The sequence below is a fragment of the Chenopodium album genome, chromosome 26 (assembly GCF_948465745.1).
Source record: "Chenopodium album chromosome 26, dcCheAlbu1.1, whole genome shotgun sequence".
In the NCBI taxonomy this organism is placed as follows: Eukaryota; Viridiplantae; Streptophyta; class Magnoliopsida; order Caryophyllales; family Amaranthaceae; genus Chenopodium; species Chenopodium album.
Window position 1 is genome coordinate 3374397 of NC_137859.1, and position 25296 is coordinate 3399692.

The following is a 25296-nucleotide window of genomic DNA, read 5'->3' on the forward strand; positions in this document are numbered from 1 at the left end:
AAACTTTCCACCGACTAAAATACAAGGTGGTAGGGTTGGTTTCGGGGAATTAGCGTAAGGATAGGGTAGTGGGTCTAGGATTTCAAGGTAGGGCGAGGTGTTTGTGGCGGTGGGTCTAGGGTTACGAGTGGTACGGTGGGGGTAGGTTTTCAAAGTGGTGTGGGTAAATTTGGGGAAAAGGAGAAGAGCGGCTGTGGTGGATTTTTGGTTGGTAGGTTTGGATCTGCAGAAGAGGTGAATTTAGGTGGTGGAGGTGGTCGGTTTTTTACTTTTCGTGATTGGTGGAGGTGGCTGCGTTTCGTGGCTGGGTAGGGTTTTTTCTGGCAGTGTAATTGGTTTCAGGTGAAGGGGTGGATTCAGGGGTGGAATTCGCTGGGTTTTGGGGTGGTTGTGGCGGTTATGCGTACTGTGGGGTTAACGGCAGTGGCTGCGAAGGTGGTTTGGGGGTTATTAAAAGTCAAGTGTAAGTCACGTGCCCCAAGTCAACGCCGGAGTTTATGGTCAATGCCGGAATGTTGAGTCAGGTGGTCATTGACAACAAAAATTTTAATTTGGGTGGTGTTGGGCAACAAATTTTTAAGTGGGTGGTTTTTGACAAAAAAGTGTTTTTAGCGGGTGGTTTTCGACAAAATTTCCTTATTTCTATTATACAATAAGTTGTACCCATGCTAAGTGAGCTGCAAGTGAAATTTAAGGAAATTTATTTGGTACATTCTCGTACATTCACAGTTTTTGAAGCTTTAAATTCAAGGAAGTTACAAAATTTGTTTTGCAAAACCGTGAAGAAGAGGATACTTTCCTTATCGAATGAGGTAGGAAAGGTACGCCCTAATCCCATCTCCTAGCTGAAATGGTCTGTTTACTGATTGGATAGCTTATCTAGGCTTTCCTTTCCAAGAGGATCGTAAACCCTACTAGCTTAGCACTGTTGGAATTCTAGTTTTGCCTTAGACAGTTAGACTTCGACTAAGCTAATTAAGGGAAAGCCAACGCCCTTTCTCATCTCAAAGTCCAAGGTATCACAATAGATAAAGGGGCAACTGGTCCCCTAATAGCTACGTTCGTGAGTCTGCCCCGGTCTCACTCACTTCAGGAACTACAGCACCAATATATCCTCTAAGCGATCAAGTAAATCAGACACTTATAGCATACACGACTTTTCGAACACTTAGTAATCTCGTGGCTAAGCGGTGGAATGTTATCATTCAGGAACTTCAAAACCCTTCCTAATCCTTAAAACAACTATTTTTGAATTTAATCATATTTTCACTGGAATTGAGACTACTGACATCTTTAGTGCTAAACTGCTAATACATAGAGCAGCCATGTTTATTCGATGGAGGTCCAAGTGAGCAAACCCAATACCATGGATGGCTTTTTGTATAATGCCCCATGATCACAATACCACTTATTCGGCAATAATCAATTATCAACACATTTAGTATATCTAAATATATATATACATATTTATGGTTAACTGATATATACGGAGTAAAATTAAGTGACTTTGGCCACATATAAAATCATCGCCCTAGTCTTTATCATTTTGAGAAATGACGTGTACACCCTAAAATTTGGGCGTTAATGATAAAAATACGAGGGATATTTATATTAGCAATTTACGAAAACAATTGTGAAAAAGAGAATTAATAAAAGCATTTAACACTATTTGGTGTATTATTGTTTACAGTAAGATTTTTGGGTTACTTTAGTCTTTCTCTTTGTATATACTAGATACTTGCATAATTGCATTTCCTTTGCATAACACTGTCGCAAAATTTTATGTGCACCATGGTGCACCTAGATTTAGGCGCCTATACTTTTGAACATTTAGTAAAAAATTTGAACAATGGCAAAATTTGAACATTTAGTAAAAAAAATTGAACATCGCAAATTTTGAACATTTAGTCAAAAAAATCTAGACAATCACAATGCATCACGCCTATACTTTTGAACATTTAGTTAAAAAAAAAAACTTTGAACAATAAATTTTTTTGAACATTTAGTAAAAAATCTGAACATTGTAAATTTTGAACATTTAGAGTCTGTTCACATTTACTAAAATGAGCTGAATTGAACTGAACTAGACTGGACTGAACTGATTGGAGCTGAACTAAACTGATTGGAGCTGAACTGAACTGAACTGATTGGAGCTGAACTAAACTGAACTGAGCTGAAATGAATATTTTATGAGAGAAGGAAATTAGGAGTTGTACTAATGTGAACAGGCCCTTAGTAATAAAAAAAATTAAAAAAAAATTAAAAAAAAAATTTGAGCAATAGCAATGCACCCAACTATACTTTTGAACATTTAGTAAAAAAATTTGAACAATCATAAATTTTGAACATTTAGTAAAAAATTTGAACAATCGCAAATTTTGAACATGTAGTATACTTAATACAACAATACATAATAAACATCATTTTTTTGAAAGAAGTTTGTATGACTCGTAATAATTCAATAGTTTTTTTTAATATAAACTGAACATTTACTGTGTATAAAATGAACATTTCTTTATGAAAAATGAAAATATTAAATGGCAAATTTATTCAGTTTTTGTGACGTGTTCATATTTTTATACTGTTCATTTTTTTTTTTTTGTAAAGTGTTCAATTTCTTTTTTACTAAATGTTTAAAAATATGGACATGCTACATACTCGCTCCTTGCATTGTTACATCCTTCAAACCATATGTTAAATGCTTGCCCCTTTACTGTTTACGTAGTAAACGGTGGTGTAGACAAAGTAGTAATCCATGAACTGCCAAGCCTGCAGTGGGGATCTAAAATCTACATCAACTTTAGCATTCTCTGGCTGTTAAAAGTATCCTGCATTATTAATCTTCTCCTGCTTGTATGCCTTAGTCCCATTAATGGAGTCGGCTACATGAGCCGACATGATCGAGGACTTTCCAGGAGCTCCACCCATCTTAGTACTACACTCAATCATTGTGGCTCATGTCAAGCGATGTGACAAATTTTTACCTGTTAAAATCTTTTATAATTAAATAATTTAAATGTCACGTAAGCAAAATTGGCGAATGAGATTTTAAAGTTAAAATTATAATTAAATAATTCAAATGCCGACTAAGATAATTAGATCCTATGTGACTTTCTAAAAACTCAGGAAAAATCTCTCTCTCTCTCTCTCTCTCTCTCTCTCTATTATGTTGATAGATTTTTTCTTTGTTTTTAAAAAATCCCTTATAAATTTCGGTCTTTTTTTTATACTTCCTCCGTTTCTATTTAGTTGACGCGTTTGATTTAGGCACACATATTAAGGAGGGGAGAGAGAGTGAGAGAGAATGAAAAGGCAAGTGGGGTAGCTTGTAAATGCTAGGTAAAAAAGTTACCCCAAAAGGAAACGTGTCAACTAAAAAAAACTTCCTAAAAAGGAATACGTGTCAACTAAAAAGAAACGAAGGTAGTATGACTTAGGGCCTGTTCACATTTACTTAATTTCAGTTCAGTTCAATTTAGTTCAGCTCTAAACAGTTCAGTTCAGTTTAGCTCCTAATTTCCCTCTCTCATAAAATATTCATTTCAGCTCAATTCAGTTCAGTTCAGTTCAGTTCAGTTTCAATCAGTTCAGTTCAGCTCAATCCGGATTTGGGGATCAGTTTTGAGTGGTTAGGTTCCAGTCCCCTCCCAATTGTTATTGCGGGGGATTGAACATGAGTGCTCTCTACCAAGTGTAGTTCCAAACATCACTATACCAATAGCCAATTGGTACACATATTCTTTTTTCACAAACTCGTTAGTGTATTTAGGACAACAATAACAATTGACCTTATACTAAGATAATCCAAGGTACGTTTGACTCATTAACAAGTCAAATAAAATAAAGAGGAGAGAAAGAGGGAGAAAGGAAGCATTCAAGCATGGAGGAAGAATGGTGACACGTGATAATGCATCGTTTTCTCGTTGATCTCTTTTTTTCTTTTTTGGTCTTAGGCTCTTTTTTAAGTACTATGGTTTACTTTCCCTCCTAAAAAATACTACTCTATTAGTGTTCTAAATAATAATAATAATAATAATAATAAAAATCCATAACCATTTATAATTAATTAATATTAATATATTAATAATATATAAAAATGCAAAAGTAGCTACTGTAGCTTATGAATAGTAATTTCTGGTGCTATTACATAGATGCCCTTACAATTAATGAATTGCCCAAATTGCCCTTGCTTAATCAATTGCCTTCTGTGATACTGTAATTGAGAGTTTGGCCCCTGATTAGCTCTTTTATCTCAGAAGGAAAGGGTCAGAGGCTCAAAGCATTTGTTTAAGCAAGGAGAGAGAAACCTAGAGAGAGAAAAATGCAGTACCTCGCTCAAGACCATCGATCATCGCTTTCGACGATGGGGCTTTGATTCTTCTCAGCGTCTGAGGTTGTGGAAGATGACTTTCCGATCGTCACATTTATCAGGTTTGATCTTGTTTCTCTCTCTTGATTTAGTTTCAAATTTTTTGGGTTTATTTGATCGATTTGTTTTCGATTTTTGGCTTTATTTGGTCGATTGGTTTTCGATTATTTTGGGGTTTATTTGATCGATTTGTTTCTGTTTTTTGGCTTTCGTTTTTTGGGTTGAATTTGAGTGATTTATCGTTCTTTTGGGATGAATGTCTGATTCGTGGTTGAATTGTTGATCTCTAGGTTAAAATCGCACTACGAAGCTTTGTGAATTCTGTCACCGACACCAACCTTCAACCGTCACCTCCATTACAACCACCGTCACAAGTGATTGAAATTACTTTAGATCGTATGCAATCAGAAGCATATTAGTCATCTGAGACGGTGAGTTTTCAGATCTGACCTATTTAATTTATAGTTCTGTGATTCTGAGCCTTTAAACTGTCAGATCTTGTTGATTTATTTGATTTTCAATCAATTAGTCTCGTGTCTTTGATTGAAATTACTTAATAGCGTAAGATCTTCACGATCTTTCGATTAAACATGATTTTAATAAATTTTAAACGACTTGATTGCAAGGAACATGATATAATAGCATGTCTTCGACTTATTGACTCAGATCTTATATGTTTAAAAGATTTTAAGTATCATGATTTATGTTTATTTCGTCTTATATATTAGATGCAACTACAGAGCATAATTTATCTAGATCTTTAAATTAGATGCAACTACAGAGCATGATTTATATTAAATTACGTTTTGCTGAATTTGCAAGTAAAATAAGTATTAAGATTCTCGAGCTAATTGTTAACCTTTTCTCAGATTGATGATAACTGAATAATGAGCATCTCATATACTTGTATAATACTTGTATTTTCTATGATCTTGACCACTTGCAAAAGTTACAAATCTTACAATATGATAATATAAGGTGATACTTTTTTATAGTGGTATCATTTTATCTTTTTTGGGTATGGAGAAAAGTGGTATCTTAGGATGCATCATAATCTCAAATTTAACAGTTCATTCTATCTAGAATTAGTTGTCTCGTTGTCTTTACACTACCCTGATATGTAGTTTGATCTAAAACCAAAATCCATTAATTTGGTCGATTGGTTTTCGATTATTTTGGGGTTTATTTGATCGATTTGTTTTTGATTTTTTGTCTTTATTTGTTCGATTGGTTTTCGATTATTTTGGGGTTTATTTGATCTATTTGTTTTTGATTTTTTGTCTTTATTTGTTCGATTGGTTTTCGATTACTTTGGGGTTTATTTGATCGATTTGTTTCTGTTTTTTGGCTTTCGTTTTTTGGGTTGAATTTGAGTGATTTATCGTTCTTTTGGAATGAATTGTCTGATTCGTGGTTGAATTGTTGATCTCTAGGTTAAAATCGCACTACGAAGCTTTGTAAATTCCGTCACCGACACCAACCTTCGACCGTCACCTCCATTACAACCACCGTCACAAGCACGAGCCCACTGCACCGCCACGATCCCCACCGTCACAAGCTCATGCTTAAACAAGTTAATGGTTTTAGGGTCAAATTCGACCATGAAAAGGCTAGATCTAGACTTTTCATGGTCAAATTTGGCCTTATAATCCAAATTCGAGGAGAAATTCAAAGTTCATTCGGGGTTTGAGGTATGTTTTCGTTTTTATATTTTTTTCTTCTTTGATTTTTTCGAATTTGGTTTGATTTTTTTTTTTCGAATTTTCATATTCGAATGTTTGATATTTTTTTTTATTTATGTTCGTTTTGGTTTTAATTTTTGTTTTGCTTTTTTGTTAATTTTTGGGTTTTGTTTTTGTTAAATTTCAGTTTTATTTTTGTTAAATTTCAGTTTTATTTTCGTTTTGATTTTTGCTAATTTTGATTTTGGGTTTGATTTTGTGGTTTGTTTTTAGTGGGTAATTTTGTGGGGTTGTTATTGTTAATTTTGATTTAAATTTTGTATTTTGGTTTAGTTTCTGGTTGTTTGGGTTAAGATTGGCAGTGGTGATGCGTAGGTAGAGGTGGCTTTGGGTTGGATGTTGGCTGTGGTGGTGCGTGGTTAGATGTGGTTTTGGAAGGTTGGCAGTGGTGGTGCGTGGGTACGGTGTTAATGCAGGCTGGGTTGCATTTGTTTCTGTTTTTTTAATTTTTTTATAATTTATTAGCGACCGCCAAGATAGAAAAATTGCTTATTTCTGAAAAACTAGGCTTTAATTTTTATTAACAATACTTCTAAATAGCAACTTCTTAATTCAGGCATTCTTTGTTGTCATTAAACTATAAGTTTTGAGTTTTCTTCTTATTTTGTTTATAATATTCATGGGTGTTTAAATTTCTTCTTTACTTGAGCTTTGTCATTCATTTGGGTATCCATGTCTGTGAAATGATCTGATACAATTCATAATTTTTTTGCCTGCGACAGTCTCCCATAGTTTGACTTCGTCTTTTCCCTTCTGCAATTCAGAGCTCAGAACTCGGATTCTTGCTTCACAATCTTCATGCTCCTTCTGCATTTTAGAAATCTGTGAATCCAGATATTCAATAAGTTCATGAAGGTCTTCGCATTCTCTCAGTTGTTAAGCATAATTCTTGGACAATTCAAGTAATTGGATATCCCGATTCTCTTTCATTGACTCTGCTTCCAGAAGTTCCTTTTCTTTCAAGCAAAAAAGATTCTTTTCATTAGCTATTTCATCCTTCAACCTGTCATTTGAATCTCTCACTTCTTTCAGTTCATTCTCTGACTTCTTCAATGAGATCTCAAAATTGATATTTTTACTACGGGCATCTTCTAGTTTCCTCTCTACTATTTGCACTTTCTCCTCGAGAATACTATTGTCGCTGCAAAGCTTTTCAATATGCCCAGTCAATTGTATGACTTTATTTGATTTCTCAGAGATGACATTTTTGAAAATAAATGACAAATTGTCCAGTGCAACTACCTCCCCGACTATACAAGAACACTCATCCTGTAGGTTGTGCTTCTCCTCCTCCAAATCTTCAAATGCCTTCATCAATGATCCCTTTTCCTCGATGACCTTGTAATTCTCTTTCTGTAGATCATCATAAGCCCCCTGGAGATTAAACAGCTTCTCCCGGAGATCTTCCATTTCAGTGAGAAGAACAACTTCTTTCTGACTCCCCTCCCTAACTTTGAGAATTAACTCTTCATTACTCTCCAAAAGCTTCTGTATCTCTTTCTGGAGTTGTTTTACTTCCAGGTTCCTGCTTTCAACCTTCTGCCTGAGGGAGTTTATAACAGCATTTAAATCTGCCATATCTTGTTTAAGATGCCAAATCATTGCAAGGAAAACAGACTTCTGTATTACATGTTCTTGATTTTCATCCCAGGCTTTATACAGAGATGCTTTTATATCATCAAGCTTTCCATGTATAAGGTTCACAACTCTTTGATCCTCATTGCCGGATTTGCCGCTGTCATCAAGTGCTGAACCTGCATCAGATTCAAGTGCATCTAACAAATGAAAAATCCCCATTCTCAATCCTTGACCAGATAACACACTAACTTCATCTTGCTTATCAAGACTCTCCTTCTCCAGTTCCGAAATGAGTTTCTCATACAACCTGGATGCTTCCAGAAGTTTCTCAGAGTACTTCTGCAATGAACATGCGTTAAAGCGACGAATTTATCCCATATCTTGAGAGCCAGCAGGTGATCGCTTTCGGCTTGAGCTTCCTGTGTGCGATGGTTCTTACTTTTGCCTTCGGGAAAATCCTTCTTCAACATATAGATTTCTATCAGTGCCATGTGCTGGCATGGGCCTGGTCCTTCACTAATGAATATGTCCAACCGGTATCAGATATGGCCTGATCTGGGAATCGGTGTCGTGTCAAGCAATCCATCCGGCTTTGGCCTTTACAGCCTTTTCAAATCGAATCTCTTATTCCTGTAGTATGATCTTATATGGTAGTAATTGTTAGTTCAATTATGCTTGCATTTGTATAATTGATCATTATCTCATAAAACCCAAATGGGATCTTATTTAATTGTTATTATATACTTATGTATGTATTTTCTTAAAAATTTGTTAAATTCATGTATTTGTTGGGTTGGACTAAATTTAGAGATTGATTTTAGGCAATGTATTTGATAAGACCCTTATATAATCTATATAAGTTTTGAGTAGAAGATGAAGAGTTCTAAATTTTGATTAAGAAATTGATGATTTACTAAAATTGAGTATTTTTTTCATTATTAGCAGGAGTTGAAATCAATAAAATGTGTATAATTGAGATGTGCTCGACAATTCAGAGTGTGAATCCTCCACTAGCACCTCCATTGCCCGGTGCACAACCTAAGAGGGTATTGCTTAAGTCCAAGGGCGTGTCATCTTACGAAGACCAAGGCTCTGTGAGCACTGCAATAACGGATTTGTATGACCGCCTTTTTTATGAAGATTATTGAGATGATGTTGTCATTCATATAGATGATGGTGGCCGAATTTATGCCCATGCTAATATATTGGTAAGATCTTTCAGAACCCATTTGACTTTTTGATTTTTTTTTTTGAACGAAATCAGACAATTCTTAATTCAGCTTGTCAACTTTGATCTTTCAGTATATAATATGCATGGTCGAAAATTTCTGAGTTTCCTTGAATTACCATGTATTCAGTTTACCTTGATGGAAAAATGACTTATTTAGGATAAATTTTATGATGTCATTTAAGAAGACAGCTGATAGTTCATAGTTGTATATTGACAGGATGAAGGAATCCAAAGGCAAAAATCGACGCAAATCCACCATCATTCATGGTGTTCACGTGATGCGGTTCATGTATTCATTTGATTTCTCTACTCTTCTTGGTAATACATTGCAGAGTTTCATTTTTATAAAATTTTATATAGTAATATTGAATCTTGTGAAAGCACATAATTTTTTGCATGCTGACTGCTATGTTTCTGCTGTCATTCTGCAGCTATAACCCAGAAGATATTGAGGAATATATTCTGCACCTTTTGGTATTGTAGCTTTATCCTCCATTGAAGGGCAGCTTTGAGGTAATAACTAGCTTTTTAGTCTAATTATCAGTTCTTTTTAATCACTGAATATGAATTTCACAATCTAGGTTTATTTTTGTTTTTGGGAAAAATTCGTTTCTAACTTGCTTCTCGTTGCTTCTGCTTTCAATATTGTGCACCAATGTACTAGGTTTGGTATGAAAAATATTGTTTAGTTTTGCTATTTGGTCAATTTAAAGTGATTGTTTCCAGAAGTTTTTACATATATCAAGAGTATTAATATAATTTATAGCATCTTCTTTGCCAAGATTTTACAGACTTGAATTCTTTTTGGAATGTACAAGTGTAGGATTTGTTATGATGTTCATAAACATTTCTTATACAAGTTTGTTTATTGAATTTTGTATCTGATATGCAGCATGTCAGGACAGGAGAGATTTATGAACACTCGAAAGTAATCAGAGTAGATTACTCATACGGGTCTCATCGAGGTTGATCTTATTTGGGATGCTGAATTAGGGGAGGTAATTGCTTCTAGGTATATGTGTGTATGTGAGTGTTCATGTTTTCATGATATGCTACACATTCATTCATGAGCTAATTAATCACTTGATTTGAACGAGCAGACGGATTTTACTTGATTGAAGTGGACAGAATCCTGCGGCCTGGAGGTTACTGGATCCTTTCCGGGACACCCATCAACTGGGAGGGTCATTGCAAGCTTGGGAGAGAAGCAAGGGAGATTTGAGCTCTGAACAAAACACCATTGAAGTTAATTTCGACCTGTTTTTTGTATTTAATTTCTAGAATTTTCTTTTCCTGTTGTTGATGTTTGTGTTTTGAGGAATTGATGGAATTTCACTTTGATTTATTGAGAAACAAGATCAGTTGAAGTTATATGCAATTTTTTTTGTGAAATTCGTACTAATTTTAGTAAATTGGTGAGAGTTTTGAGTGGTTATACTTTTTTTCTATGCTCCTTCATTTGCATGAACGTTACATACTTACATATCAAAAATGTAAACACTTTCAAAAAAGTTATGTGCGAATACAATATTCTATTTAACCGAATGAATTAAAGATATACTTCCTCCGTTCTTTTTTACTTGATCTGTTTTCTTTATCATGCTTGCCAATGCAAAACTTTAGCGATCAATGATTTTAATTCTTTATAAGTAAAAATTATAACAGTATACTACGATAGTACTTATAAAGACATTAAATTTTAAAGGAATTAACATAAATATCTAGGAACATGACCAGAAAATAAATGTCAAAATGACACTCATCACATACGAGAGGGAGAGAGAGAGAGGGGGGAAGAGAGAGAAAGAAAGAGAGGGGGGAGTTGAGAAAAAGAAGGGCAAGGAGATATTTTATAACAAAATAAAAAATAAAAAAACAAGGAGACAAAGGCCAAGGGAAGAATACATTAACTTTTGCCTAAATTAGATCGTATATTCACTTAGGGAAAACAAATTTCGAGGATAAAAATAGTACTAAATTCAACATTCAACTCGAAGAAAAAATGTAAAATTACAAAACAAGCTTTGAAGAAGTTTAGATCACACCAGCTATGTAGACTGATAACAAAGAAATATACAATTCTTTCATATGCTTTGCATTTAATCCATTTTACAGAACTTTAACCTTTAAAATTGTATTTCCTTATTACTGCTCCTTATTGTCATAATCATTTTAAGACGAGATATTTGTTAATAATTAAGCTACTCAATAAGAAACCATATTGCGTTCAGAAATAATATCTAAAAGAATTTGTATAATTTTTTAAAAAATCTTTAAATTCTAACAAATTCTAGAAACCTGTTCTTTTAAAATTGTTTTTCTATAAATATTTCTCCGTAAAAACTTTATCACTACTTCTTGTTATGACTTGTAAATTCATGTGTCCTTACTAATGCAAAACCCGACACAACCACGAATATCACAAAACCCGAACACAACCACGAATATCACAAAACCCGAACACAACCACGAATATTACTTATCTTGCCGTCGGGGGAGCACGCGCATCGCGAGTGCTCCAACGACTAGTAATAATAAAAATAGTGTTCTATTTTTTGGTCAATTCCAACTAACTTGTTGACTACCCGTAGTTTTATTTAAACGAAATGTATCTTCTTAATTTATTACTCCTACTATAATCGATTGAGCAGTACTTAAATAGATAACAATTACGGCAACAACTAGTTTGTATATTATATCAATTAAATAACTCATCTTGTTTGGTTTTATACAAGAACTATAGTATTATCTCCATCAACTTGCCTCAAATATTGGATGCGATAAGCTAAGTGACAGCTAAGAGATAATAATAACAACAATAGTAGTGTGTATTTTACTAGCACCAAATTCCAAGTAGAACTTGACAACCCAAAATAGACCCTGTCACATTTTACTACCAATATTAATAATAATAATTTATGTAACGCAATTTTAATTAGACAAGATCAAACCTCCTAACAATTAAGGGCTCCATCACAATTACTACTGTCAAAATTTTCGACTAATCATGATCCAATAACATGCTTGTTTCGGATTTTTTTGGTTGAATTTAAGTGTGATTTTGTCAAGAGAACCACATGAGAGTAGCCTAGCATCCTACTTTTGTGGAGCATTGGTGAGATAGTGATCTTGATCTAGCAATACACGCAATTAAATGGCTGACTATTTTTTTAGGTGAGGAAAATATGCATATCAACATCCAACCAATCTCACGGAAAAAATCTTAAAACGATCAAATGACTTTCGAATGTTGCAAGTTCAATTTAAATTTCAACATTACATACCAAATTTATAGAAAGTACTATATGCATAAACATTTGATAAATCAATTTAAAGATTTTAGAATTTTAAACATGAAATTGATTACATACAATTTTACACCTACCCTTATCTTTAAAGATATTTATACGGAGAATCATCTAATTATGTACTAATGCATTTCCTAATTTATGGGCGTGAGTGCGTGACTCTACAGTGACACTTGTTAGAAGTAACATCTAATTTTGATTTCAGAGCAATATTAGTGCATAGTAATCATTTTTACACAATAGTTTGTCCTTTGTACCTACTACTCCATATTTTATAATGATAACAACTCAACTATGTAGTTAATTACGTAATTAGAACATGTTCACATTTACTGAACTAAGCTGAACTGTTTATAAGAGAAGGAAATTAGAAACTGAGCTGAGCTGAACTGAACTGAAATTAAGCTGAAGTGAGCATACCCTCAAAGTTTGCCTTTCGAAAATACTTGCATATACATAAATTGAAGGACCAAAAACAAAAACTAAATAAGACTTGAATTGTGAAATGGAATTAAACACCACTAACACAAATTAAGTTACGAAAAAATCCCTTCAATCACGGGTTTCTCAAGGCGTCCATTACTACAAGTCAAAATCAAAGTTCAACTTGTGGAATAGTACTATAGCGTAGTGTTCTTTCAACTAATAACCAAGTACAAATTACAAAATATCACAAAACTAGAGCTATCAAACAAATTGCAAGTTGCCATATGAAAAATCAACCCACGCTACTAAGCATTAAGTCCCAAACAAAAGTGGAGTAGAAAATTTAGAGACAATTCTATTATATATAGAGCATATAGTTCCCATGTTCCAAAACTCTTTTTTATTATTTATTCAATTCCTCTATTTTATTATACAACTTTGTAATTAATTAACATTGTTTCTGACTAGTAGAATTTTATATCATTAGTCATTACATATAGTATCCTATGAACAAAAACAGAAGAAAATCTAGTTACATGTTCACTATTGAACATATACGATGCCTAAAAGAAAAGGTTTATGTGCATTAAAAATTGGCCCTCTTTTAAACTCTGAGGCTAGAGTTTTTTCGAACACTGACCATTGCCATCTTTATGTCGCATGTTTATATCCCAACTTTTTCACCATGTGCATTTGTGCACCCACATTTTCTTTCTTCTTCCTCTCATTTCTTCCAACAACATAACACCAACTTTTGTCACCTTCCAAATGAACATTAGGTACCAATGGAGGAATTCCAATCATGTGAATAAGTGGTGGGTGCCTGGGCGGTGCAATCGCCTACTACAACTATAACGAGGCGGTATAAACCCAACACGGTCCGCTCTAGAAGCTTCCGAAAGATGTTCTTGATGCACCGAATGTAAATCCACACATCGTGTTGAGCCTATACCTCTTAATATTACTAATTTACTACCCCTCGTCTTTTATTTTTCCAAGTTCACCCCAATCCTTATTTTCTCTCCAATTCTCTACTCATCGAGGGTTTCATCATCGAGAGGATAACACGTGTCCTCACCGCCCGTGTTCCACAGGAAATTGGCATAAGTACCAGCATAGAAAGAGTTACCAGGATCAGCAGAAATAGCCTCTAAGAAGGTCTCTTCAGCAGCCCATAAGTCGTTCCTTACTTGCCACAAGAAATGTGCATATCTGTTATGTGCATCGGCATCTTTTGGCTCCACCTTTGTAGCCCTTTTGAAGTATTCCTCAGCTCTGTTACAAACAAACACCAAAAATGAGCACATTCGTTATTACTAGTTCAATTTAGTACTGTACAGATTTTGTTGCAAGTAATTTAATAAGTAATCAGACTACTTTTATGTCCACATTCATTCAAATTTAACCTTTATCATACATACCATAATAAAGTTGGTTTTTTTTTCAGCCGTATATAGTATGCGACAAATTATTTCTACTTTTGTACCATACTTTCACACTACAATTAGCTTTTGCAATTGGTATGAAACTCTTGGTACAAATTTCAAACACTTTACATTCATCAATACAATCATCACACAAAAGTAATGAATTACCATGACTTAATCACGTCGATTCACACAAAAACCTCACAATTAGCTGACGTTTTAACTTTTAACATTGTTCTACTAGACATAAAATTTCCACTAATCTACGCTATGCCATCATCGAATTTGACTAACACGAACAAACAAATTAATCAAAACATATCTAAATCAAGAAATAGTAAATCAAATCCAAACATATTAGAGGGATTAGAATTTTACCTGTCAAAGTCATGAACAACGAGATAGAGAAACTGAGCATAATTAGCCAAGATCAAAGCATTAGTAGGGTCTTGAGCAACAATACTTTGATAATGAAGCTCTGTTTTGAAGTAATCCACATAATCATCAACTTCGATTTTCGCCGTCACCGGAGAAACAAACATTTGCATTGTCTCATTATCAAGAGACTCATCTCTCAATTCACTCTGCATTCTTGAAGCTTCATCTACCATCTTATTCCAAGTCTCATCCTCCTTCTGCCGCGTGTCCTCCCGCGTACTCACGGAGGACACGCCATCAGGAACAATCGGACGGTGTACAATCCCCGAATCGTTATTCATCCAACTGTCGCCGTCCATCCCACTCCCTACCGGCCTCACGGTATTCCCACCTCCATTGTTCCCGCCAACCGCCGTCGTCTTAGACGACGAGCTCACTGTAAAACTCTTTGACGTACTACCATCAAACTCGAACCGACTACCGCCGCCGCCGCTGAATTCTCTCTCTTCCACGGTGGCAACCGGAGGAGAAACAGCAAAGGCAGCCGAGGTAGACATAGAGTGAACAGTGAAATTTGCAAGTAATATCATCACATACACCATTAAAGTAGGAGTATGAGAGAATACTTGTTGAAAAAGCCATACAAATGAAGCATGCATTTCACTCTGAACTCTCCCTAAAATTCCTTGTAAATCTTCAAAATACAAAATCTCTCTCATCTGAAGAGTATAACTATGGAGTTCTCTGATGATAAACACCATTGATGAAAACGCTGTTTTTACCGAACAATAAGCTGATTCTCCAGCTTGTACCAAACTATCTTCCAACTGTTTCTTCTTCCTCTTAATCATCCGAAGAGATAGAGGTAGATCTAAGCTTTTCGCCTTCATTTCGACGCTTTGGATCTCCATTAATGGCGATTTCAACAACGATTTTTCGTCATCTTCTTCATCATCGTTTTTATCGTTTAAACTAAAATTTGTTTGAGATTCGACGAAATTTTCGTCGGAAATTTGAAAACTATAGGCTAATTCCTGGATTTTCCGGGAGAAATCTTCGTCCGAAAATGTATCGAAGCTCGCGCTACAAGCTCGACGGATTGTAGGAAGAGATGAAGGTCTCTGTTTTGGTTTGAACTCAAAAGAACGTGTTCTGTATATTTTTGAAGAAGACGACGTCGTTCCGAGAAAGGTAGATCGGAATAGAAAAACGGTGTCGTTTGATGATGTTAGTTTTTTCGGTGAATGTGGAAATTGTAGATATGGCGTCGCCACCGCCATCTCCACCGGAAATTTTCACTATCCTCCAATAACAATATTTATCAAACTGATTCGAAAAAAATACACTTCAAAATCAAATGAATTTGAGAAAGAAAAATCGGAATAATATACAAAATTAAAGAGTAAGATTAATTTTGATAAAAATTAAAAATTATTCTGGCACTTTAATCATTAGTTAAGCCAGGAAAATCGGATCGAAAAACGCAGTTCAATGCGGTTCACAAATCGAAAATAAAATTAAAAATATGAGATTAAAATTAAGATTTGAATTGTTTGAAATTAATAGTAATATCTGTGATTTTTGAGTTTAAGAGGAGACAGAAAATTGGAAAAAGTCGGTGAGAATTTTCCGGCGAGATAGTGAAGCAGAGAGAAAGGGAAGAGAGAGAAAGGATCTTTCTCTATTTATTTAATTTTTATTTATGAACATTTTGGAGTGAGAGGAATCTTTGAGTGGTATTTATAGGGGTATAAGAAACATACAGACGAATTAAATAAAAAAATCTTTGAAGAATAAAAATGTAAAGGGGAATAATTTATTTAAATTAATTACGCAAGTAAAAAAATGAAATAAAGGACAAAGAGTTATCTACGGAGTACGTAGAAGGATGAGTATAAGGTTGTATTCCGTATTTTGATACCGACCATACCGTACAGCATAGGCAAACTGGTAAATGTATGGGTATATTTTTGTAATGCCTTTTTTTTTTAATTATAATGAATCAACAACTTTAATACGTACGTAGTAGATGAATCTACCAAATAGTTACACATGTCTTTTCTTTTTTAAGTAAGAACAATTTTAGTGAATCGACACCTTTTTAGATGAATCTGCTTAACTATACCGGTTAGGTTCTTAAGAGGAAGAGAAGACTAGGAGAGTGAATAAGAGATCTAAATTTAGGTAAAATAAGAGAAGACTAGGAGTGTGAATAAGAGATCTAAATACACTCAATAGTAATTGCTAGTGCTTCTTGAAAATTGTTTTGGAAAAATATTTGATGGTTCTACATAATCTTTGTAGTTACATATAGTAAATCATACAAGTACATTGTTTTTTTTTTATATATGATTTTATTGACTTGTTTGTCAAATTAATTGTATTTGTACTAGTCGTTAATAAGTATGTTTGGAAAAATCAAATGCAAGATTGGTGGAGTAGCTATCAAGTGCTAATATGAATGCTCGAATTCACAAATTTTGTTGCTAAAAAAGGTGGCCAAAAATTACCTACTCCATTTTGGCTTTAAGTTGGTTTTTTTAGACTTCTTCGTAATCATGTTCTCTTAACCTTATTACTTTACAATAAATACATTTTATTGTTCCACAAAGATTGTAAATCAACTTTTCATTGTATCTAAGTTGCAATTTAAATTGTGAATGTATACATTTCAATATGTGAAAATTTTATTTTCAAAAAAAGTTAGTGTTAAAAATATATATATTTATATGTTAATTAATTAAAATGCTTCCAATAAGATCTTACACAACTATATTTTTTCTTATATATTAACAAGCGAAAATTTATGTATATTTTATTTAATACAAATAAGTTAATTAGTAAAAGTCAATAATCCCATTCAACAAATTCAAGATTGAATCATTTTTTATAAGTAAAAAGCAATTGCATGTACTCAATAAGATATCTTGCAGTATTCTCTTTAAATACTAGTAAGTTTAAATTAGCAAAATTACACACAAGGAGGTTAGAGATGGGAGAGGGTACCAAGGCATTGAGGGCGAAAAACTCTACAAAATTTCTGCTTTTTATTACTTTACACAATTTCTCATGATGGTAAAAGTTGCAAGCAAGACACAAAAAGCAAAATAGATTTTAAGATTCATACATCTCATGTTTCTTTTGTGGAATAACTATTTTCCAGCTTTCCTTTTTTTTTTTTTTTTTTTATAATAATTATTGTGTTCATATCAAACATAATGGTGTACCAATGTCTAAGCAATACCAACAAGCTCAAGTTGAAAAAAAAAAAATGGGTATTAATTTCTGTTCTTTCATTTCTATTATTTTTCTAATTAGTGAGTAAAATCAATTATTCCAAATCATTGTAATTTAATGTGAAAATGAGATAACCAAAAGTATATTATGTGATTATTATTTCTTAACAAAGAAAGTATATAATCGGTTAACTAAATTATGTTGTAACTCCTCAAAGATTATCACAATGAAGACGGAATTAGCCATGAATCCAGTCATATATCATATAACAATTAAAGTGTATGTGCAAAACTTGTTGGTATATCTAAAATACAAACCGCGGTTTACATATACAACAATTTTAATTACCCTAGCTTGTTCTTTGCTTATGCTTAGCTTGTTCCAATTATTTTCATGCATCAATGCATGCAAGTGATCGATGCAACCTCATCCTTGCAGAACTTCTAATGGAGTTATGCATCGTCATGTATATAAAAAGAATATAATCACGTAATCATACTGTTTTTTTTCATAATTATACAATATATATGATGGTTTATATAATATATTCAAGTTCCATTATATATATAAGTTTTTGTTAAACATAGCCTAATATATAAAAAGCATTTAAACATATTTTTCCTCTATATTATTAATTAATTGAAAATTGCGATAAAACTACTTGTCGTTTTTTAATGAAACGTTATTTGATTGCAATTTTTACATTAAAGAAATTATGCTAAACATCATATCATACGGATTAACGTGAGATATGTTTAGAATTCCCATTTATTTTATGTGGTACTATTATCCTTGGCTGTCTTCGTCAAATAATTTTGGACTATTGTATCGTTAACTATGTGATTATGTCCCTAGCTACCATCTATACTCAATATTTCCAAGCTTTTTAATTGGTCCAAAGGCAATCTTTTCATGTTTAGCTTAAGCTAAGTTGTCTTCAACTCGTGATAATTATTACTCCGTATTATTATTATTAAAAAAATTAGTATTCTTGAGTTTCATATGTGGCCCCGTAGAAAAATAAAACACATACGGAATAAGTATTACTCCGTATTATTATTATTATTATTATTATTATTATTATTATTATTATTATTATTTCAATGCATCATTAATCATTGTATAATGTCATTCTCATTTTATCAAGCGTCGTATAGTATCACCTTACCAAGTTGAGTGGTGTAATGAATACTCTCTCAGTTTAATTTTTCTAATTTTTTTTCATACTTCGTATTACTTTTGCATGCATTTTATACCTGTCTTATTTGATTATATGTTTGAATATTTCCATTAACATAGATAAGATATTATTACATAATTTGTAAGTAAAAATTTACATAATTTTAAAGTAAAAATTAACTTTTACTTGTATAATTTTATATTAATTTAAACAATTAAAATTATTTATAGTAAATCGTTATGATTATACACTAAAATTTATCGCACTGTGATCCAAGAAAACATCTGTAATGTTGTACAGAACATAGCCTTAATGTTGTGTAAAAGTAAAGGACGAATTGAACATAGCCTTAATGTTGTACATAAGTGAAGATTTAACTATGTTAACGTTGCATATGGCTTTGATTCTCTGTTGTTGAAGTCTGATTCTGCAATCTAGTGTGATTTCCACTTCAATTTGGTTTTGTTTAGCTAAAACATGGGAAATAAACATGTCCGACGACGTAAATTAGTTTTCTACTTTTCTTGCTTGATTCTAATCTCTTTTTTTGCAAAACGATTGTTTCTTTTCCTGTTTTGGGAGAGATTGAGATGATCTTGTTATATATAATCACAACCATAAATTGTAACTCTCCCAAATTAGGAATGATCATTGGCCTTTTTGTCATAATGTCAACATGCAAGACGAACTTAATTACACTTTAAATCACATCTTTCATGTGTTAAAAATAGGTACTTAATATATAATCACTAATTAAAACTTTGCTTCGCTACAGATTTGTCATTGTTATTGGTAGCTAGTAGTCAACACTAATAAAGACGTACGTATATGCCGTATATCCCACCTTTAGACATCAAATTAAATTTATTTTGATTGAATTGAATTGAATTGAAGTAGTGATATCGTTCCCGTTTCTAATCCTTGTGGACTTGTGCTTTAAGGATCAAATATCTAAGGTCAATTTTAGTAATTTCTCTTGCCACTTCTACATATAATTATTATTTTTATTTTTTTTTTGAAACCTACATATAATTAATTATTTCATTGTATATAGCGTCCAATAAAAATAAAAAAGAAAAAAAGAACAAGAATCTTGAATGTATTCGTTCCAAACTCCCATTAATATTCTGACGAAATATATGCAATGTTAGGCAGTCATAAAAGACAGTACTAAAATAAAATCTAAGCAGCTGGCTGCTAAGGAACTAACGGTGGAGAATTAATTTGTAACTGGTAAGTCAGGGTCAGGATCTGGGTCGTGGGGCTAAAACTTTAAACCAAACATATTGAAAATAAATCAATAAACAAAAGTACCAGTATAAGGGTCTGTTCTCATTGACTGAACTCAGCTGAAATCAACTGAACTCAACTCAACTGAACTCAACTCAACTCAACTCAACTGAACTGAGCTGAGCTGAACTGAAGTGAACTGAAAATTTTATAAGAGAATGAAATTAGGAGCTGAACTAAACTAAACTGAGCTGAACTGAATTGAGCTGAACTGAATTGAACTGAACTGAAATGAAATGAACTGAATTGAATTTCAACGTAAGAGAACAGGCCCTTATTGCTTGACTAAAACTTTAAAGTAAAAAAAAAGGTTGAAAATTTTGTAACCATAATGTTTAATTGCTTGACTAAAGAGCTATACATATATATTTTTTTCTTTAGTTAAGCTAATTACAGTAATGATAAAAAAAAAAGTATTTTAAAGAGTGTAGATGAAAAATGAAATAATGTATCTATATCATTCAAATAAACAACATAAAATTGAAAGATATGAATTAATGTACGGTTGAAATTTTAGCCAATCACTTAAACACATATAGCTTGAAAACTTAAGCAATGTACTCCGCATTTAGTTTACTAAAAAATACTTGTATAGCGGACAAGTTAGCTATTAATGCGTTGAGAAGAATAATAAAACCCATTTCACCCACACTCTTAATTCTAAATCACAATTACACATTTCAATTCGTATGTTACTAGACTAATTTTTACTCGGTATTACTCCGTAGTTATATACTTATATTCAATCTAGGCAATTCAAGCACATAAAAATTAAAGTAATTATGAGTTTTTGAAATTTAATGTTTGAATCATAAGACGGGTTAAATCATAGTACGATATCGATAATACCTAACAACCTAAGGCAGTGGGAACAGCTTGGCGCCACTAATTATGCTTAAGACTTAAGAGGTCCCTTAGTATGATGGTCAGCTGCGTGCACAAGCACAACGAACGACTGATGATGTTGTATTGTTGTTATATCACCATTTGCTTGTGAGTTGAGTGTTACATCTACGGTTTCACATTTTTTAGACGTCAATTTCAAACAAAGTTTTGGGCCATGCTTCATTTCAGGTCTTCTACTTAGTATTGGTGATTTTGTAACAACTTGTTGTGTTATGTCATTGTAATATCAATTTAGGAACAATAATTGCATCTATATAGTTTTCTTCATTTGTCCCCACTTTTGTTGGGGTCAAATCTTGCGCACCCTCTTTCAATAGTAACATAGTTGCTCAATTTGTTAATCGTGATTTTATACAATGATAAAATTGTGTTCGATACTGTCTCTTATCAAAATTATTTACGAACTTAAAGTATGTTATTGGACTTTTGTCCTTTAAATTCTAATAAGATGTCTACTCCGTGATATAAACTATACCTCTTTTTATTAAAGGATAAGTTATTGTGATTATTATATTTCTCTTATGAGAAAGAAAATTTTTTACTCATACCTAACAAATAACTTTTCTTACCTTTATTACATAAAGTTTTCTTATTTATATCCAGTACAAACGGTATTGGATTAATTGTTTGGGACAATCACGAATTGAATGATTAAAGAATGATTTATACTTTAGAGCGTACAATGTCCTGTTGCAGTCATAAATAAATAAAGATATATATATATATATATATATATATATATATATATATATATATATATATATATATATATATATATATATATATATATATATATATATATATATATATATATATATATATATAACGTGCTTGGTTGGTTTATCAATTTGCTAGTGAATTTAATTAGCGTTGATCATACCAGCCCTTGAATAAATTTAATTTCATGACCTACTTTTAGACGGAGAAAATATCTAGAAATGATGATAAATATCTAAGGCTCGAATTACTATACGTGGCATGAAAAAGTGCATGAAAAACCATATGTTTCATATGGAAATTAGCTGAAACTATATATGAGTGTACAAGTGATGAAGTACGTACACTTGTAAAATAAGCCAAAAAAGAAGAAAAAATTAAGGCATGGATGAATACATAGTTACATACCTACTACGAGTACAAGAAAGTAGTTGAAATGGATCCACAAGTATGGGGAGGATACAGAGTTCACATGGTGCTTATGAATATGGACCGTCAATAAAATTAAACACCCTATCATTTTTACGAACCCAAACGGGTCGTATAATTAAGCTTGGGTCCACATGGCGTGTTCTTAAGTTGTGTATTTATTTGATGTGTATTTAAGCCCATCATTTTTAACCAAGTGTGAATTGCATTTTCAGTGTTTTTGTCCTTTCTTTTGGCACTTCTCGGTGCATTAAAAATTATACTTAACAAGAGATAACAACTTTCGTTTTATAATGTTCTTTATTTACGAAATTTGTTTTTTACGTACTTTGTGATACATACAGTAATATTTTTTTTAATTATCAAAATTAGTTTTTAATATGTGTAGTAATAAAATAAAAATTAATTTCAGTAGATAATAATCGGGGGTATCCTTCATTCCTTCATTATGTGTATTGGTACTTAACTTTAGCATGTTTTCATATGAGAAATGATTTAGGCATACTATTGTACGAAAACAATAATTTTCAATGCTATACTCTTAAGTCGGTATGCAATGTATTAAAATCAATCAAAGGTGTGTCAAAATCAGTTTTTTTAATAATTGTGGAAAATTTACTAAATTACAATTCAATTTGGTCAAATTTATTATTGTTCTTGCTATTGATTAATAATTTAATATCAACAAGTTGTAATTAAAGATGGATGATATGGGATACTCGAGATTGATTAACACTTACAAAAAACCCTTGACTCTTTGTGGTCAGGGATTCGGTATGGAGATCAGGTGGGCTATGTCTTTATAATGAGCTGATGAGTGAGGGGATGTTGTAGTAATTGAATGAGACCAGAAGAATATTAAGCAAATACAGTACACTGTTATTCAATTGCAGGACCAACCTCACTTTTTGCAACCTACACTTATGATGACTTTAAGTTTTACAGTGCCAAATTCAAGCTAAAGTCAATTTATCCACTTAGATAATTATATTCAAATTCTACGTATAAAATAAATTTAAGAAGTATAGTGTTGTTCACTATTCCACTATTACGGAGTACTCCACAATTACAAACATAAATAAATTACTCCGTATTCCCTAGACCGAAAACATTATTGGTACTGTACATAACGAAAACAAATACAAACAAAATTACTCAAAATGCATCGGTGACTCATTTCAAAAGGATTACTTTTTTTTTTCCCCTAAATTTATTATTTTTTTAAAAATTTATTCTATTGAAAGTAAGATAAAAATAATTAATACGATCTTACCCACTTTATTTTTGACCCCATATATGATATATCCTACAACTATTGAGATCAAGGATTTGACATAATTATTGTTATAATGTTGGTTACTTGGTAATCCACTTTCTTAAAGCACACTTCCCACTTTCTTTAAAATCACTTCAACTTTCGACCTCTAATAACCAAACTCTCAAAGCCAAACAGTAGCAAAACGTGAATCACATTACAGATGCCTCCAAAAAAAATAAAAATAAAATATTGATTTACGTACTACTTTACTAGGTGGCAGCAAAATCAAATTTCTCTCTTTTTCCTCCTCCTTTCTTAAATTACACACGTAGTATGCTCAGCTCTATCGTATACACAATACACGTTGTAATAAGTTCTATCTTGGTTCGTGAAGCACATTGTATGCGACAATATGAAATTTGAACCACAAACATTTCATTTAGCTTAGTAACGAAGTTCAATTATTTATTAGCTTATGCGGAGAATTATTAGTGAGTCACAAATTAAATTCGATTTTGTTTTAACACATTATTGGATTTGGATTTGTATTCATTCATTTCCTTTTAGTTTGAGGCTGAAAATGTAGATGAATAATTATAGGGACATTAACGTTCCAAAATAAAACGTTCTAACAAGTTCGACGAGATGTGCATGCATTATTGCATTCTATACTTCTATGTACGTCTATCTATCTAAATAATTATGTAGCTAGCTTGATATGGCCTCATAATCTCATGAGTCATGGATGTCATGGTTTTCGTAAAGTTTTATTTCGACCAGATGTTTTAATTTCTTACGTTACATTTTAAAAATTATCAAAACGTGTATTGTATGTCATGTTATAATTAAGATGGCACTATCGGTCTATCGAATGGCTATATATTTAAACGTCTAGTCATCTACGTACATAATCATCATACAACACCTCTTTGTAAACTTCTTGTTTATTTTAGAATTGAATGCATAACATCGCTTTAGAAAATGAAAAAAAATTGTAGCTAGCTAGTTAAATCAAACTAGTTCACATCCGTCATTCTCTAAAAAATAAAAATAAAATAAAATTCTCGCTATTCACATACACACAAGTCACACTCTCTCTTTATCTCTTATCCCTACATGGCTACATTATATTGTTGTAACCCTCGATGTCGATGCATCGATCAATTGCATGGACCTGGCCTCAAGCTGAGGCCAATGTAGACATGGTATATAAATCTATGGAACATTCGTCTATAATCGATTTGATGGTATTATTGATTATTTATACATATATGGATCGGAGGATATACAATAATACAATGTATAACACAAAGAAATAAATGAAGTAGAATTTTCGGAAAATTCGATGTAAGTACGTGTATTCTAGCAACAAAGTTCTTTTTGGATCGGAGCATTACCATCATTCATTATTCATTCTAGTTACACAAAATACGTGACCACATGGAACACCATGCATAAGACAATGACATGCAGACGCTTAAACCACGCCAATCTTCTTATCTCCGATCCTCACATCCTTCACTAACAACTATTATAATTAATTTTCACTCATAAGGTCTTCTTCATTAATTTTTTTTACAAGTTATACGGTTATACCCCACAAATCAATTGATATCAATATTCCCTCTTCCTTGGAGCATCCTATTTTATCTTCTTTCGGGGCAGGTGAATTAATAATCATACCCTTAGTTCGTGACAGACTATTGAAAATAAGGTGAGGATATTTTGGTGATTAATAAAAATATCTAAAGACGAGTCCTAAAAAAAAGTCATATCGGATTTGTTGTTACAAGTATAATTTTGACAATACAACATGCATG

General features: G+C 32.5%; 1 protein-coding gene and 1 long non-coding RNA gene across 4 annotated transcripts; one reads left to right on the plus strand and one right to left on the minus strand.

Moving 5' to 3' along the window:
* The first annotated feature begins 4264 nt into the window (after positions 1 to 4264).
* LOC145618227 (uncharacterized) lies at positions 4265 to 10312 on the plus strand. 3 transcript variants are annotated; one of them, XR_014107879.1, is made up of 8 exons: positions 4265 to 4431; positions 4660 to 4800; positions 5803 to 6060; positions 8632 to 8897; positions 9138 to 9238; positions 9352 to 9433; positions 9813 to 9932; positions 10021 to 10312. It is a non-coding gene; the product is annotated as an uncharacterized LOC145618227 (long non-coding RNA). The 3 variants fall into 3 exon arrangements; XR_014107877.1 differs by having other exon boundaries at positions 9813 to 9918; XR_014107878.1 differs by having other exon boundaries at positions 8635 to 8897; positions 9813 to 9918.
* A 2719-nt stretch (positions 10313 to 13031) lies between these two features.
* On the minus strand, positions 13032 to 16166 carry LOC145616663 (uncharacterized). The gene is made up of 2 exons (XM_081671426.1): positions 14460 to 16166; positions 13032 to 13929 (listed from the first exon to the last, which is right to left on the minus strand). The coding sequence occupies exons 1-2, from the start codon at positions 15737 to 15739 to the stop codon at positions 13686 to 13688; spliced, it is 1524 nt and encodes a 507-aa protein (XP_081527552.1). The 5' UTR covers positions 15740 to 16166; the 3' UTR covers positions 13032 to 13685.
* Between the last annotated feature and the right edge of the window lie 9130 nt (positions 16167 to 25296).

Coding starts and splice junctions, on each gene's coding strand:
- LOC145616663 (XM_081671426.1), bottom strand. CDS start 15,739: ATGGCGGTGGCGACGCCATATCTACAATTTCCACATTCACCGAAAAAA. Junction 13,930..14,459: donor GTTGTTCATGACTTTGACAG/GTAAAATTCTAA, acceptor TGTTTGTAACAG/AGCTGAGGAATACTTCAAAA.